This window comes from Rhinolophus sinicus, chromosome 14 (genome assembly GCF_057876585.1).
Source record: "Rhinolophus sinicus isolate RSI-liver-muscle chromosome 14, RSI-T2T, whole genome shotgun sequence".
Taxonomy (NCBI): Eukaryota; Metazoa; Chordata; class Mammalia; order Chiroptera; family Rhinolophidae; genus Rhinolophus; species Rhinolophus sinicus.
The window spans coordinates 130,860,245-130,879,284 of record NC_142514.1 but is presented as its reverse complement, the minus strand read 5'-3'; the positions used below and the strand labels follow the sequence as shown (position 1 = coordinate 130,879,284).

General features: G+C 35.6%; 1 protein-coding gene across 11 annotated transcripts in view; it reads right to left on the bottom strand.

Annotated features, from left to right (window-relative positions):
• The window catches only part of DLG2 (discs large MAGUK scaffold protein 2), a 1,894,072-nt gene that overhangs the window by 1,503,141 nt on the left and 371,891 nt on the right, over positions 1–19,040 (bottom strand). For 2 of the 11 annotated variants that reach the window (XM_088791539.1, XM_088791541.1), the window contains exon 1: positions 10,912–11,308. The exons of 8 other annotated variants lie outside the window; for them this stretch is intronic. In XM_088791539.1, coding sequence (XP_088647665.1) covers positions 10,912–10,941 — 30 coding nt within the window. In that variant the 5' untranslated portion in view covers positions 10,942–11,308. Of the gene's footprint in view, positions 1–10,911; positions 11,323–19,040 lie in introns of those variants that run through there. One more of the 11 variants, XM_074335667.2, reaches the window with a different exon arrangement.

Below are 19,040 nucleotides of genomic sequence, written 5' to 3'. Positions count from 1 at the left end.
TCACAGCCAACACCAAGCAGTCAGCAAGGAAAAATTAGCAAGTAAACCTGTCCTCGATTTAAATAGAACTTCAGATTGCTGAATAAATTGCATGTGCATTAATTCAGGGCAGTGTTATTTTAAAGGACTAGTAAGAAAGCATTATAGCTTGCTATCCTTGGAAATTCATAACAAACACCAGGGAGGGAGAATTTATTTTGCTAAAAATATGTGTTTTTTTATTTTATGGTGTCTATAGCAAATGATTCTCAATTTTTATTTTTATTTTATCAGCAAGGCTATCTAGAAATCCTCTTCAGATTTTCTAATTAGAACCATATTTGAAAATTATATATCTCTTTGTGAAAGCATGAAATATAGGACGGGTAAGTTTTTTAAAAATTAACACTTCTTGAACTCTTTCATGCAACAATTGAAATCCCTGCTGGTGAGGAGAACACATGGTAAGAGTCACAGCTTAAAAGTTGACTTTTAGATATTTTTTTCTTGAAATATCAGTTAGGGGTCTTCAGAGAAAATCTCTATTGCTGACCACATTGCTACTTGGGAAAGTAGTACATTTGATTATACTGAGGCATTTCTGTTTGGGGTTCTAGAATAATTTTAAGGAATTTAGGTACTTGAAAGTACCTAAAAATTTTAACTCAGGCCTCAACAACCACAGAATAACATCACATCCATTCAGGGCCCCTTTGCAAAGTGCTAGTATCATCTGTGGTTAGTTGGACAAATTCTGAGTAATAATCACTATTATAGTTTTGTGTGTTTTTTTTAAGTTCCTTTTCAAGGTTATTTGGGATAAGACCATTAAATGGTATTGGTACACTTTGTTCTCTAAAATGCAAAGCAATGTAAAAAAAAAAAAAAAAAATAGCAGAATTGCTGTGAACTCAAATTCCTTCCCAGGCAAGTCTGTATCCTGAAAGCTGAGTGCAACATAATGCATCCTGCTTGGGGAGGGAAAAAAAAACACCTCTATATAATTTATAATTTCTTCAATTCTTTCATGACCTAATAATTTAGGACAATAAACTCAATTTTTGAACTTTCTATTGTACTTAGGAAAATTTTAATGTTTTATTGTAAAAATATACTACATAGTAAAAGAATTACTACACATTTATATTTATGATAAATACATATGTATTATAAAGTCAAATAATTTTCTCCAACACAAGGTTAAGTATCATACTATATAAAACTTCTGAGAGGTTAAATGGCCATGAGTTGGCATTCTTTTATCAAATGAAAACCTGATCTGACTGCTTTGACTGTTGTTTAATAAAATGTGCTATTGACTTATTAATATTTTTATACTTGAATTTTAGACGTTTAAGTGATGATCTTATATTTGGTTTATCATAGATGTGATCCAGTTGCCATTTTTCTTGGTATGTGTGAGGACTTTTACCTCTTTTAGTCTATGTCTCTTACATTAAAATGACATTGCAAGTGTCATTACAGGCCTAGCAACTATTCACATATAAGTTCACCAATTACCTGTCAACTAAATAGTCTGTTCATCAGAGTATAAGGATCCACTTTGGTCACTGTTGCTCAAGCAGTAGTTCACCATAATCAGAAATGTCTGGATGCTGATGGTAACCACTTTGAGCACTCTTGCAATTGCAGAAGTCAAATGTGACTTGTATTCATCTTTTGTTATCAGTATATATTGAGTATTACAATTTTAATAGGTTTTTCCTTTCTTAAAATGTGTATACATATTGCACTATATATATATATATATATGTGTGTATATATATATATATATATATATATATATATATATATATATGGTGATTAATTCTTTGGTACTTTATAAATACTTTATATATATATACACACTTTATACACACACACACATGTGTATGCATATTTTTAAAGGAGGATCTCATCCTAGTTTAGCAGCATGGAAAATATATAGGGATAGGAGGGTAGGAAAGGTAAGAAGAAGGAATAGGAACAGGGATAACTTGGGATTTAGGGAAAAATAAGAATCAAGATGAAGTCCCACTTCTCTAACCATAACAACTGGGGAGTGGCGTTGATCATAGGATAGAACTACTCCCATTTATTTATTAACAACTGAGATGGTGGCACAGTATTCAACAAGCAGAGAATTGAGCAGGAGCATGATTTATGCTTGGAGGACTCCAGAAAGCAGACATTCTCTTGGAACTTTTGACTTAAGTTTACTTCATGGGTAAATTGTCTAAATTTTAAGAATTTATTTATTTACTGTCAAATGAATATTTCACGAAACCTGTTGTCCCCTGAAAGGTTAGTGCAAGGACTGAATTACTAGATACAAAGAAATGTGTATGCATTGGTAGGAATATTATGTATTTGGGGGGAGGGTTATTTTCATAGGATTTCAAATCTGGTACTAATTTTGAATGCACACTGGAAGAAAAGGTCAAAACGTTTGGTCTCTTTCTCTTACCAATAAATACCTATAGACCTGGGAAATATTCATTAAAGCCAGAGAAAATTCCCGTTACCATGGCTACAAAAAATTTGCCACTAGAGTGGTAACTGGCTAATTGAATCAATGATGCTACTATGGAATTTATCCTTAAATATCAGATTCCTCAAAAACGAGGAAAAGGAAGAGGAAGATGAGGCGGAGGAACAGAAACATCCAAAGCTATTCAGTGACTGTATGTTATGTACAGCTACTATACTAAGCCTTATGGGTATATTTGTACTAGCTGTTCCCTTTGTCTGGAATGTTCTTCCTCAAAATCTTCACAAGCTGGGCCTTTCAAGTTCCCAGAACTCTTCAGAGAGAACAGTTCTGTGCACCCTATCTAAAGTAGTGCTTCTCTTTTTAGACTCATCCATCTTTCTATGTTCCATCTCTCTGCTTTTTTAAATTATAGCAACTATTACTATCTGAAGTTATGTTTATTATCTGTTTGCCTATGAATGGCCAGTCTCTTCACTCTATAATGTAAGTTCTATGAGGGCAGGGACTTTGTCCAATTTATTCACTGTTGTATCTCTACTGCTTACAATACTTTCTGGTATATAGTATGCAGTAAATATTTGTGGAGGTAATAAATATTGCATTTAATTTTCATAACAATTCTTTGAAGTGCTTATTATTATTTCATTTTATGTAAGGAAACTGAGGTTTAGGTTGATTAATTTGGCCCAGACAACAGAACTGACAACTGGCAGAGCTAGGACTCCAGCAAGAATCTGTTTGACTCCAAAAGCTGTGGTTTCAAACACTGCTCTGTGGTGCCACTATGACCCAAATTCAGTGACGGTTGCCAACTGCTGTCCAACTACCCAATACTTGATTCTCTGAGGGATCTCAGACATGCCAGGCCAATTTTCCTGGAACACTGTAATTAGCATAAAAATAGTTCTAATATATATATAGGGATACAGAGCTCATTTTTTCCACCATACATTAATGCTAACGGTATTAAGAGATCGCAGTTTACATGACCTCTTTTCAATAATCATAGTCATTCTTTCCAAGTATACAGTATTTTATGTTTTTCAAATACATAAACTCATTTGATTCTGTACAATAATCTTGTGAAAGAAGTACTAATAAGCCAGTATTATTATCCCCACTTCAGACTTGAGAAAATGAGGCTCAGGGAGGGTGAAGTGAATTGATAAAGATTACAAATATAATAATTAGCAAACCTAAGTCTATAACTTAATTTTCTGAACTTTGGTCCAATGCACATTCCCAGATTGCCTTTGGTGAAACATCCATATATGCAATGAGACACGTCTCTCAGGCAGCTGTAATCGTGGGTAATCTGCTTTAAGAAAATCTTATCTGCAAACATGCAGATAAAATAATGGGTAAATAATAAAGGGAAGCGATTAATTCTTTGGTACTTTATAGAGTTATGTGATTTATTTACATTTTGAGTACAATAAATGTGCTGCAATATTATTTGATTTGCAAAATTTGATTTGTACTTGTTTCCTTTGCAAACCCACATTTGTCTCATAAAACAAGATTTAGCTAAAGGTCTCAGAAAGGCCAATCCTCTCCAACTCATAGCTCTTTACAACACATGTGGCTTTTACTCATCGTGTCAAAAGGGGCTAATGTTGTGAATAAAATCCTGGTAATCAGGTTTGGCAGGAAAGACTATTTACTACAGATGTAGTAACAGATGACTGGTATGATTCATGCAATACCACTTTATTTCATTTGTAAAAGTTAACTTTTACAGTCTATGGATATGTGTCCAAAAAACTACAAATCACATTAATTCTGAGTAATTCTAAATAAACCATTATGTGGGTGCATTATTTTTTATTAAATTAGAAGTGTAGGTTGAGAAAGAATAAAACCCAAAATGTCATACAAGAGTATATTTTAACTAAATAATAACCTTGAAGGGATTCAACCAGGGGACAGTGCTAGCAGATAGGAACACAGATATTAGAGTCACAAAGACCTGGGTTTCTGTCCTCATTGTAAAATTCCTTAGTTGTGTAAATAGACCTCATCTTTAATAGGTAGAGGATTTTACCTCACTGCATTGGTCTGAAGAGTAGATGAGTTCATTAAATTTACCAAGCTCCTTCAATGTGCCAGAAAATGTCCCAGAGATTATGTACACAAAAGTGAAAAAAATAAACATAAGCTCTTTCCTCATGGAGCTTCTGCCTCATCAAGAGACAGACACTGAGAAAATAATCATACAAATCAGTGTGTAACTATGAATTGTGATAGGCAGAAATATGGGATAATATGAGAGCATATACCAAGTGCATATAATCTAATGGGATTTTAGGAAAGGTAGTGGCATGTGTAGTCAGACCAGGGAGATAAGTAGGATTTAAACAGGTGGACAGAGCCATCTAGACAGAGGAGTAAAAAGTGGAGGTCTCTGAAGCACGAACATGGCTGACATCTTCAAAGAACAGAGGGCAGCCAGCAAGGCCAAGGTGTCAATTAGTTTAATAAAGAACAGGGAAGGTAGCATAGACATAAGAAATGGCCTGTTCCATGCATTTTTAAGATTCTTGGTGTATAAAATACAAGGTAGAGTGATGGATGATAAGACAGGAGAGGAATTCAGGTGTTGGCCAAGGGGAAATTGTATACTAAGGTGAGAATTTGGTTAAGCACTCATCACGAGTTCTATAGCATGCTATTTCGAGGCTTCCAGAGTCACACCATGGGACTGTATATTAGATCGATCATTCTGGCAGCTGTATGGAATACTTTATAAAGAAAAATTAAGCTATTTTATTAACGAAATTATATGCTAAAGTGTTTTATGCTATTAAAATGGTTAATTCCAGGTTACTAATAGAGTCATGGAGTCTCTTTACATTGGTGTTTCCCCCATTTTTCTACACAAAAAGACCAGATTGTACTACATCTTATTAACTGTATTTCTGCCTCTCTGCCACCCAGATTTCCCCTGGTCCATTAAGTCCCCTGCTCCAATCTCTGTTCAGTAGACCTGCCACCTTGCTGACACATGGTTGGGATGACAGATATCCGAACCAGTGTCACCAATAGGATGAGCATGAGAAGAATACCAAAGAAAGGCAGGAAGATAGTGGACCCCAATAGAGAAGAGTATACCTACCCACTACAACATATTCGGTTGGTACAAAAGTAATTGCGGTTTGTGCAACTATTTTTAACCTTTAAACCACAATTATTCTTGCACCAGCCTAATAATATACTAACCACTTCACATTTTTGTCTCGCTGAATCCTCAAAACAACCCTGTGAGATAGGTACCACTTTATGCAAGAGAAAACTAGAGTTCAGCTAGAGAAAGGTAAAACCCTGTTTTTACTGAACAAGCAAAAGATGGGAAAAGAAGGATGTGGCAGGAAGTAGAAGGAGAGACCTCAATTCAGAGAAACAAAATGTGTGAGAAGTCAGGGGTCAGTGTTAGGGTTTGGAACTAGTGTTATTGATGGAGGAAAAATCTATTTCCTTTAAGATAATAGGTTTGATATCAAGAAACCACGATTTTGTGATATTTATTACTGGAACCCTACCTATCTCTGCACCCTTTGCATCTTGTATATTCACCTTGGACACCTTACATCCCAGTCACATGGACCTTCCTTTCATTGAACGTGCCATTTTCTTTCTCTCTTTTCTGTCTATCTATCTATCTATCTATCTATCTATCTATCTATCTATCTATCTATCTATCTATCATCTATCACATCTACGACTTTATCTAAAACACTCTTCCTACCCCCATTGTGCCCTCTATTCCACATATGAGCTTAATTATTCCTTCCTCAGAAAGGCTCTCCCTGATATTAAACCGCTGCCTACTCTGCAACCAAGCCCACTAGGTTCTTCAGGTATCACCGTGCTCGTTTCCATAGGGCCCTGTAATCGCCCCCTTATCACACCTCACTGTTTTTTCTATAACTGGCTCTTTCCCTCATTAGACTACAAGTTCCGTGAGAACAGATTGTTCATTGTATCCCCAATGCCTCCCAATATGTTAGACTCATACTAGGCATTCAATAAATACTTGTTAGTTGAATAAAATGATTGAATGGATGTGCGGCTTCTACCATGATAGCAGATGCAACTCTACACCTGCATGAATAAATAGCTTTGTCTATGAAGACAGGCAAACCATTTGTTGCCTGGGTGATTGGTTTCATTTTCCCTGCCTAAAGCTCTGGCAAAAAACTAAAAATCTTTTAGCCCATCCCCAAACAACAACAACAACAAAACTACAGTAGCCAATATTTCTATGATGAGTCCCTTTCTAAAAGTAATACATGCCACTTTTTTTTATTAACATCATAATAAATAATACAATGCTTATTAGCCTTGATAAAAATATTTCTAAATGCCCCGCAACAACTTTTATTTCCTTTTAGAAATTCTAAAAGACTAATTCTTGTAAAACATGGTGGATTGATGGAGTCAATGAGTAATATCTTATTTACAAAACAGATGTAGTATTAACAACATCAATAAAAGCCTCTTTTATGCTGCCTGGTCCACTTTTCATTCTGCTGTTTGAATTTTATTATGCATATTAACCTATTAAACATATTAAAAATTAATAGTACCATCATGCCTTTATTAAAAAATTACAGCAGCAACTTAGCATAACAGTGCAGTTGTCTTTGTAGACTATTTTTTAAAACTTTTTTTTTAATGCCCATAAGTCTGGTTAATGGACATCTGAAATGATACCATATTTGAATCATCCATTATTACTTTGTAAGATACTTAGTATACATGAATAATTTTATCTGCAGAGATAATATACTTTAGAACAATATTAGGTTAGAGATAGAATAGGAAGAAACTCAGAGATGCAATAAAATACACTCATTTTACAGACAAGGAACTGATGCTCAGATGCGTCTTGGTGTCCAAAGTCACTAAGTACAGATTTACTTTGATTTTTCACAGTTCCACATTTCTTCTGCTCTTGTATCAAACCCCATATGCTATTACATATGATACTTAAGAAGTCCTACACAGCAAAAGAAAAAAATCTTCTGACTGCTTCCATTTATTAAATTTAGCCCAGAATACTCTACCAGCTATCCAGAACAGTTGTCTTACTGCCAATTATCTTACAGTATGTCTCTGCCTCAACATAGTCGAACGTGATTTGCCTTGTGTTTTAGTTATAAAAATTATTGGATTATCTTTCAATTATTCAAAACACATTTAAGAAATGTCTACTCTATAAAATGTGAGGTTACTAATTTTTGTTGAATCAGTATTACTGAGATGACCTCATTTTCCTCTGTGACCAAACACAAACAGAGTGATAGATTAAAGATAAAAATTGTGGTTGTGACTTGATCAATAAATTGTTCTATATTGAATTATTTCCAAATGCCAGGGATTGTGCGAGGTACTTCCTATACTTTACCACATCACTTTCATATAGGTAATATCATATCCTTATTACACATGAGGAAATCAAGACTCAGGGAGGTTAAACAAATTTATCCACAATAAGTGTCAGAACAACCATTTAAATCCAAGTCTTACTCTAGAGTCCTGCTTTTCATACTAAGTCATGCTACTTCTCTTTCTCAATAGTGACATCTGTGACAAAAGAGTTGAAATTGAAGATGGAAATAAAAGAGATGACTTTATCTTCTCATGAAAGTAAGTCGTCTGCACTTCTGAAATGACCTTAGGACCCATATGGCAGAAACTCTCTGCTTTTGGTTTCTCTGATTATTTCCTGGCCTAAAAGATCTTACCCCAAATCTGAAGCGTTCTGCAAATCAGTTGGACCAGCCTGAACCTCTTAAGACCTTAAGCAATCTGAGTATTATGGGTAAAATCTAGGGTAGGATTATTTTACCCTAGGGGGGTTAGATTATTATGAAATGTGCCACAATCATTCTTTTCCTTTTATACACAGAAAAACTGAAGATAAAATCACTTCTCCGACATGTTTAATAGATCCTTTTATATTGCCATTATGCAATGCTTTGTCTCGATTTATTGTATCTCTTCTCCAATTATTCTTCCAACATACATTCTTAAGAATGTGGAACAAAGACATGTAATAGAAGGAGTGGGAAAATGAAGTAGGCACAGGAGGTCATAGGAGAGTCCAAGGGGACAGTAAGTACCTTTCATGCCAAGACAGGAAGGAAAAAAGAGGACCATTGAAAGCATGTATGTTTCCCTGCCTCTGAGAACTTTGATGGGGGTGGTAGCCAGCTGAGATATTGAGATGTACTATGGATGAGGTGGGGCCTAGGATAGATCAGGGTAGTTAGCAGTTCCAGTCTCACATAAAGCAAGACTTGAAGAAAATGTCTCAGCCAGAGCTGCAGAAGGTGGACTCAGTACTGGAGGAGAAAGAAAGGGGGATTAGACTGAGACAGAATTAAAATTTCCAAGTTGTTGGCAAACTTCCTGTCAAAGAGTCCCAGAAGAGTGGAGAAAGGGCATCCCAAGTGCATGGCCACTTGGAAAAAAAGAAAAGAGTATCAATGGTGGTGGGTGAGGAGGACCAGATTTGCATTCTGAAGTCCTCTAGGAAGTCTCACCTATATGCACCTTTTAAATCAATCAGGCGTTATTTCTCATTTAAACAACATAATATAACTTTGTTGTAAATATGTTTGTCCTGTAAGGATAACATATATGCCACCATATAAATATTCATGAACATAATTAAGTCGGAAAACACATGAAATCTTACATGGATGTTTCTCCTGTTGAAGTGTATAATCTACATGATAAATCAAAATGCTGGAAAAATGAGATTGATCACTGATATAGGATTTAAAGTAGAATAATAATATTTCTTAACTTTGTATCTATGATCATTAATATTTAGATAAGTAGCTATAAAGCATGTGATACATTTTAAATTAGATCATATTTTCCAAATTGAGGAAACTTAGATTTTAGTGTTGATTTAACTTGTTCAAAGCAATAGACTTCCAGTGTAGAATTCTAATTAATAACTTCTTATAACTTATTTTTAAAGTACTAATTATGTTTCACAGTATCTACAATTATCATGATTTTGAAATAATTATGAAACACATGTAGGTCAGATTGGACAGTATTCGCAAGATAAGTAACACCAAATGCAACACTTCAGGAAGAGTAAAACATATTTAAGAGACTATGTCCTTTCCTAGATTACATAAAGAAATACAATGTCCACTTAGCTTTTTTAAAAAAATTATTCTAGTTAATTTTTACTGAATCAACTAAATGAGATGCTTGGTAAATTTTAGAAGTAAAACAAGGTATTCAACTATCTTTGAAACCTGGTCAACTAACCCAACTAAAAGTTTTCAGGCATCAAACCCATTAATGTCAGTTGAAGCTTCCATGTGGTACTAGGCCCTGAAGGAAGATATCCATTAAGATTTTCTGAAATATAACTTGTAAAACTAAAATATTTAAGGTCATACGATGGGGCACTTGGCTTGTAGCTTCAAAATCAAATAACCTTTTCTTTACTAGTGAAAGGAGATCACAGTGGTATATATACACTTAATGAGTCTCATGCACTAAGCTATTGATTTTGTCATGTCTAATGGGTGTCCAATCAATGTGAGATCCCAAAAGATACAGCACAAATGAACTCATGGCATCCTTACATGCAAAATAAAAAGGGAGCTCATGAACACATGTGTTTTACTTAGGTTTTTTCCTTAAAATAATAGTAATTTCTATTCAAATAACCAGTGTTTATAAAATTTAAATACATCACTTAGAACTGATACAGAATAAAATAAAGTGTGTTTGAAATGTTTAGCTATTTTCTGTAAACCCATAAAAGGATTGCCTATTGATTTTATTCCATTCCTAGTTTTACTTCTATTTCTGATCATGTAAACATTTCATTTGCTTCTAATTAAAATAGAATCAGTTCAACATTAAATACTGTTTGTTTCAGATCAGGACCTACAGATTTTTTTCCTTTAAAAAAATTACTAAAATGCAGAATATCAGAATTCTCCAATCAGAAACAATATGTCAAACCACAATAAAGCTGATTGGCTTCTACGAGCATAGAAGACATGGTTTTTAAATGAAAAGCTAATTATCACAGTCAGAAAGGCTACCCTGATAAATGCTATGTTACAATGATGTGTAAAGCTATAATACTACTATAGATATTTTAATATTGCGCTATAAATAGATGCAAAAGCAAATCCTGCCCTAAAAAAACACAGACAAATTCTCCTTTCATTCGCACAAATACACAATATCACTTTAAGAAGTTGCAATCAAATAAAGACAGGACCCTCACACCCTCCTGGGAACAAAAAAAAAAAAAAAAAAATGCCCAGCAAAGTAAATTACACTAATCATTTTATCTCATGAACTGACAGCACCTACCAGAGCTGTTTAATTACAGGATCAGAATAATAAGAGAAAATTGCTGCACACAACAGCCCTGTTTCCTATCCTACCTTTGTGGTGACAATGCACAGGCAATCCATCCTGGATCCCTACACAGGACTCAGTACATGGAAATCACACCAGCGAAACAGCCAAGGTGAGAAAAGCCTTTTGGTAAATAGCACACAGAGAAAGGCAGAGCTTGGATTCAGCACAGACGGCTTTTCCAAGAGGGCCCCTCATGGGAAACTCGAGCCCTCCTCCATACAGCTCAAGGCAAGCAGGATTCTCCCAGGCACCGGAAAATCCCCTAGAAATCAGCTCCGCAAAACTTCCCGGTGGCTTGCTGGGCTCCGCGGCTGCATGGTCTTTGAGTGAATTCCGCGATCAGAACAGGGCTCCTGTGAGCGCCTCGCACAGTTCTACCGTGGTGATGAGAGCCACGCCGGGCACCAGAGCCTCACATTTCAGCTCTCGTTCTTGTTTCTGAATTCTGATCGGCTGCTTCAGTGTACCCATAAGATCTCTTTTGCCAAAGTCCCCCCTTTGCTGCCTTGCGCTGTTCCTACTAACAACTCTGAGTAAGCACAACACAAAAAACTACCCGGCCCATCTATCAAAGGGCTGTCGCTCGGCTGCCAGAACAGCAGCTTTGGGTAATAAAAAGCTATTTATTATGAGCATGATTCCCGGGAGTCTAAATGACTCGAAAGATATGACTGAAAACCTAAGGTGCACGCGGTGCTGCATACATCACGTCTCAACTCACTTGCAATTACAGGGGCAGCTTCTTACAAATGACTAACAGCTGGATAAGGAAAACCGGGCCAGGGACTTTTATTTTTTTAAAAAAGAAAGAAAGAAAGAGAGAGAGAGACAAAAAAATCACTGCAGAGTTGGAGGCTGAACTTAGAAAACATTAGCTTTCTTCTTTTATTTGTCTACCTATTTGTGCGGTCTATGACGTATGCCACTACACAAACAACCTCAACATTTAGACAACAAAGAAAGTATATTATAAAATGAGGGTGGGAGGATGTTCCAAAGTGTTTACAAAAGTTCCACATTCTGAGAAACAAAAAAAAATGAGTTCTTCTCCGAACTTTTCCCTCCTCACTGGCTGCCTGCAGGCACTTATTACGTGGGCAGAGCTTTCTATTCCCTTCTGCAGCATTTTACCAGCTGAATGATTAGCCTCTCCGTTCCTCAAACTCCCCCCTTTTCCTTCCAGTGAAATTGCTACATAAATTCCTTTGAGGTGCTTGACAAGCATCACTTGGGATAATTATATACTTTTTTTCATCATCTTAGACACACAGGCAGAGACAGACTAAAACAGACAGATAGAAACTGGTACAGAAAGAAGGGGGGATGAGAGACAGAAAGTGAATGGCAGGATGGAAAGTACTGCCTGATCAATAAAAATGGAAAATCAATGCATCCTTTTCACTAGGAAGAAAACACATAGTCAAGTGGCCCACTGACATCTACATCAAGAAGAAATGTCTGGGGACCCATACATGGCGTTAGCTCTTTAAGATACCAGGAGCACCATTCCCCACCTATCTCCTACCCCTGCTCATTTTTTTATAAAAAGTATTTTCTACAATAAACAATTTTTTAAAAGGATGGCCATGTAAAACTCTTCTACCTTTCATGAATTTTCCAAGTTCAATATCCTCCTGACTGCTAAATAGATGAGTGTCTCAAAAACTGGTGTGCCATCATTTTCCTGAATGAAAGCTCTGTTTCTAAAGATTTAAAAATAAAAAAAAGTTCATAGCACATCAAATATGTGTTCAAGGAAAAGGGAGGAAAAAGTGGTTCAAAAATTACAGCTAAAACAAATCATTTCCTCTGAACTGTTATCCTATTAGTGTAATAAACTTCAGATAATTTTTAAGTTAAGCAACACAAATAAAACCCATGCTCTGGTCCATTCGACACGGCAACTGTCGTATGGTCAGTAATATGAAGGGGTCAGAGTAGCATCACTTTGCCTATTCACCTCCTTATTTGTTATATCCTCACAATAATTGAATGCAGTACTTCCTAAGCTTGTCTCAGACTATGTGTAACATCGTGTCCTTGAGCGTTCCCAGGTATGGGGGTGATTCCTGGACACAACCAAAGCATTCAATACGCAATTAATGCTGTCACATCCATCTTCAAACTAAGTAGGCTTTATGTGCCCGTTGCACGTAGTTGACAAAGCAGTTGTGATATTCGCACCAGCTTGAAAGTTTAAATGACTTCCCAAGGACAGAAACCTAGTAAGTGATTGCAAGTCCAGGGCTTTGCTAGTCAGGATTAGAACAGAGACAAGCAGGGATTAGAAAGACAGAGCAAGTAAATTGGGTAGCAGAGTAAATGGATATTTATAAGGTGTCCTTGACAGAAACATACCTTTGGAATTACATTCCTATATCCTAGAGTGGAGAACGCTAAGATATGGGAAGACTGGCAGAGGGAACCTGATTAGTCTTCTGACCCTGGCTGATCACGGATGAAAGCACTTTGTAAACCATACAGACCTACAGAAATGAAAGGCAACGCATCTAGCACAGCTCCTGGCATACCATATACACTTCGTAAGTCAGTCATCCAACACATGTTTGCTGAGAACTCACTGAATGATTTTTTGATTAATGTCTGTATCACCTACTAGACTGTGAGTTCCTTAAAGGTAGTTTGGACTCTATATTCCCACTGCCTAGTCTAGTGTCTCATTCATTCCACAAATACACTTGGGAAGGTACTTATGTGGGGACACAAGGGTGAGCCCAAGCTCGCAGAATCCCTGCCCACAAGTGAAACAACACATATAGGACAGTACAGCACGCACTTAGGGAGTTTGAGAATTATGAAGTAGAGGCATTTAAGCCAGAAGGGAGTAGTCAAGGAAGGCTTCCTAGAGGGGAACTTTGAGATGGAAGGACCGACAGGAGTTAGCTAGAAGTCATGAGAAAGAAGAATTCCATGCACTCTATTATATTTGAAAAAAAAAAAAAGTGAATCAATAATATCTTTCATCTTCTACAACTAGCTTACATGAACATACCCAAAGGGTTTGCATTAAATAAAAGTGCTTTAGAGAAGAGATTTCACAAACTGAACACGCAATTACTGAAGGAGAGGGAAAAAAAAAAAAAAAAAGAACATTATTCATATAATATCAAGTGAGCACAAACGTGCTGTAAAAGCTTGTAGAATCTACGTGTCCTGTAATCATCAGATTGTATGTACCACGTGTGATGAATTGGAGAATGTCTGCATATTTAGATAAAAATAAATAGTTAACATTTTAAAATGTAGCTCCACTTGGGATGCAGCTTTCTACTTTGTGTATGCCATGCCTGCCACTGATTTTCCTCAGATATAAAGATGATAGAAGATAATCTACTGCTTCACCTCAAGGGAAGCATTCTTTTATTTTTAAAATTAACATTGGCTCCAAGCATTTTTTTTTATAGGCATAGAGCTCAATTGGACTTGTGATTTCATAAGCATTTGGCAAGATATAAAGTCACAGCCTGCAAACTGCTTTATTTACTATTCCTTAAGGTTAATGATATCAAGCCAGGAACATCCGTAGTGATTCTTAGTAAAATCTACAATCGGAAGTTTGATATCAGAAAATTACTATTGTAAATTACTTGTACTAAACCTGTACCTAAACCATTCAAATGCATTACTTTTATCTTGTTTGTTTCCAACAGGGGGAAAAAAATCTTTATAGTGAAATATATCCTCTGCTTATTCTAGAATCTAAGTCCCATGAGGGCAGATATAATGTATATCTCTGGCATTTAGCATGGTGTCTGCATGTATGAGGTACAAAACTGATATTTTTGGAAATGAAAGAATAATCAGAACTTGTTATGCCATTTAATTCTTCTGATAGGAAACTAAAAAAAACAAACAAAAACCCATGATATGAATCCTTTGTCCCTATGAGAATCCTATATCCAAATATTAATAGTAACTACTATATATAAATATGTATTAAGAACGAATACATACTATAAATATTTTTAAAAGAAATAGATTGGTGCATATAGCTGGAAATATTGTGACTGCAAATACTTTTCACCAGCAAATCCAGTCTAATTCAAGAAGGTTAGTTTGGAACAATCTGATCTATAAGGGAAAGGGGAAGTTTCCAGCTGAAGTGCTGCAACCACGCCATGCTGCTGGAACTAGGTGTTCACTCTTGTGACAGGAAAAACACTAATAAACACAAGCACTTTTATTAATAATAGCAGTCATTTAGCAAATGGCTATTATCTGAAGTACTGTGGTAGATACTTAAAACATAGTATCCCTCATAGTCACAACACTCCAGAACGGAACTATAACCCCCATTTTATAGCTGAAGAAACTGAAGCTGCCTGAGATGATACGATCTGCCCCAGATGACACAGCACCTAGGTGACCCCAACCCAGAATGCAAAGTCTCTGTGCTTTCCACCTCAACATATCTCAAATCCTGAAGTTATTACTGCCTCCTTGGTTCCAACCTGAGAGTGTGGCACAGAGAGATCCAAAAGGTTCTCTCTAGCCAACGGTAGCCTGGACTCCATGCAGACTAATTACAAACGACTCGGGATCCCCACATAAAGACTGGCTCATCTCTGGGCTCCTACACTGAGGCCTTCATAGCTAGTAAGAGGCCTTGGGAGCAATCCAGAAGGAACAAACCCACATTAGAAAGATCAGCTCCAAGGGAAATAACTGCAGAAAGCTACCCACGTGGACTCCCATCCACATCCGTCTGTCCCCGTAAAGCCAGGACAGCAGGCACATGAATGACATCTGCAAAGCTTGTTAGCTTAGTAAAATAAATAGACTGCAGGCAGGTCATGGCAAAATGCCTGCTCTCATTTCCAAACTCTCCAGAGGCAAATAGAAAATTAGGATCAACTAGAATAAGTCTGACTTTTCCAGTTTCCATGGTGAAAAAATATTTGGATAGTATGGGATTCTGAAAAAAAAATCATGAAAGAGAGGAGTTTGTGTGTTCTATGGACACTAAAAGTGTGCGTTTCTTTGTAGAGGAAAACACGTAAATTAAATAAGAAAAAATTTGAATGGTTTTTATTTGCATTACTCTGATGATTAGTGATGTTGAGCATTTTTTCATATGTCTATGTGCCATTTGTATGTCCTCTTTGGAGAAATGTCTCTTCAGGTCCTCTGCCCATTTTTCAATTGGGTTGTTTGTTTTTTTGTTGTTGAGTTGCATGAGTTCCTTGTATAGTTTGGATATTAGCCCCTTATCGGAGGCACTGTTTGCAAAAAACTTCTCCCATTCAGTTGGTTGCCTCTTTATTTCGTCGATGGTTTCTTTTGCTGTGCAGAAGCTTTTAAGTTTGAGATAGTCCCATTCATTTATTTTAGCTTTTATTTCCCTTGCCTTTCGAGTCAAATTCATAAAATGTTCTTTGAACCCAAGGTCCATAAGTTTAGTACCTATACTTTCTTCTATACAATTTATTGTCTCAGGTCTTATGTTTAGGTCTCTGATCCACTTTGAGTCAATTTTGTTATATGGTGACAGATAGCAGTCTAGTTTTATTCTTTTGCACGTGGCCTTCCAATTTTCCCAGCACCATTTATTGAAGAGGCTGTCTTTTCTCCGTTGTGTTTTTGGCTCCTCTGTTGAAAATTATCTCTGTATATATATATATATATATATATATATATATATATATATATATATATATATACATACATACATATATATGTGTATATATATATATACATACATACATACATACATATATATATATATATATATATATGGGTTTATTTCTAGGCTTTCAATTTTATTCCATTGGTCTATGTGTCTGTTTTTCTCCCAGTACCATGCTGTTTTGATTATTGTTGGCCTGTAGTACAAGTTGAAGTCAGGGAGTGTGATACCTCCAGTATTGTTCTTCATGTCAGGATTGTTTGGCTGTTTGTGGTCTTTTGTGATTCCACACAAATCTGATGATTTTTTTGTTGTTTCTTTCAATAATGCCCTTGGGATTTTGATGGTGTTTGCATTGAATCTGCATATTGTTTTAGGTAATATGGCCATTTTAACTGTGTTGATTCTTCCCCTCCATGAACACGAAATATCTTTCCATTTCTCTGTGTTCCTCAGTTTCTTCAGTTTCTTTTAAAAACGTCTACTTACAGTTTTCAGTATATAGATCCTTCACATTCTTTGTATTCCTAGTGTTTTAATCTTTTTGTTACAATTGCAAAAAGGATGTTTTTTTTCATTTCATTTTCTGAAATTTCATTGTTAGTATGTAGGAATGCAATGGAATTTTGTACATTGATTTTGTATCCTGCAAATTTACTGTATTTGTTTATGGTTTCTATTCATTTTTTTGGTGGAGTCATTGGGGTTTTCTCTATAAAGAATCAAAGCATCTGCAAAATGTGACCATTTGAGTTCTTCATTCCCAATTCGGATGCCTTTTATTTCTTTCTATTGCCTGATTGCTCTGGCTAGAACTTCCAAAACTATGTTGAATAACAGTGGTGACACAGTGCATTCTTTTCTTGTTCATCCTCTTAGAAGGAAAGCTTTCATTTTTTCACCATTAAGTATGATATTAGCTAAGGGTATGTCATGTATAGCCTTTATTATGTTGAGTTACTTTCATTCTATTCCCATTGTATTAAGTATTTTAATCATAAATAGCTATTGTATCTTGTCAAATGCTTTTTCTGCATCTATTGATGTAATCATATGGTTTTTATCCTTTATTTTGTTAGTGTGGTGTATCACACTGATGAATTTGTTATTTTGAACCATCCTTGTAATCCTGGAATAAACCCTACTTGATCGTGATGTATAATCTTTATACTGTATTGTTGTATTTGATTTGCCAGTATTTTGTTTAGGATTTTTGCATCTGTGTTCATCAGAGATACTGGTCTGTTGTTTTCTTTTTTGTGTGTTATCCTTACCAGGTTTTGATATCAGGGTAATGTTGGCCTCATAAAATGAGTTAGGAAGTGTTGCCTCTTCTTCAATTTTTTGGAAGAGTTTGAGGACAGGTGTTAGATCCTCTTTGAATATTTGGTACAATTCACTAGTGAAGCCATCTGGTTCTGGACTCTTGCTTTTGGGGAGGTTTTGGATGACTGCTTCAATTTCTTTACTGTCGATTGGTCTATTTAGATTTTCCAGTTCCTCGTGGTTCAGTCTAGGAAGATTACACAATTTTAAGAACTTGTCCATTTCTTCCAGGCTATTGAATTTTGTAGCATATAGTCCTTCATAGCATTCTTGTACGATCCTTTGCATTACTGTGGTATCCATTGTGACTTCTCCTCTTTCATTTCTGATTTTGTTTATTTGTGTCTTTTCTCTTTTTTATCTTAGTGAGTCTAGCCAGGAGCTTGTCAATTTTATTAATCTTTTAGCAGAACAAGCTCTTTTGTGCTTTAATTTTTTTCTATTGCTTTTTGTTCTCTATTTCATTTAATTCAGCTCTATTTTGTACTATTCCCTTCCTTCTGCTCACTTTGGGTTTCATTTTTTCTTCTTTTATTAGTTTTTTAAGATGTAATGTTAGGTTGTTTATTTGAAATGTTTCTTGTTTATTGAAATAGGCCTATAATGATATAAATTTCCCTCTTAATATTGCTTTTTGCCACATCCCCATAATTTAAACATGATGTATTTTCATTCTCATTTGTTTCTATGTATCTTTTGATCTCTCCTTTTATTTCTTCTTTGACCTGGTCATTTTTAGTAGCATGTTGTTAATCTCCACGTATTTGTGCTTTTTCCTATTGTCTTTTTGCAATTTATATCAAATTTCAAAGCAATGTGGTTGGAGAATATGCTTAGTATTATTTCAATCTTCTTAAACTTACTGAGGCTCGTTTTGTATCCAAACCTATGATCTGTCCTTGAGAATGTTTCATATGCATTAGAAAATAATGTGCAGTCTGGTCTTCCTGGATGAAAGACTATAAATGTCAATTATGTCTATTTGGTCTAATGTGTCATCTAAGGCTGATATTTCCTTACTTATTTTCTGTTTGGATGATCTATCCATTGTTGTCAATGGCATATTTAGGTCCCCTGGCATAATTGTGTTTTTGTAGTTTTTTCCCTTTACTTCTGTTAATAGTTGCTTTATATATTATGGTGCTCTTTCATTGGGATCATATATATTGATAAGTATTA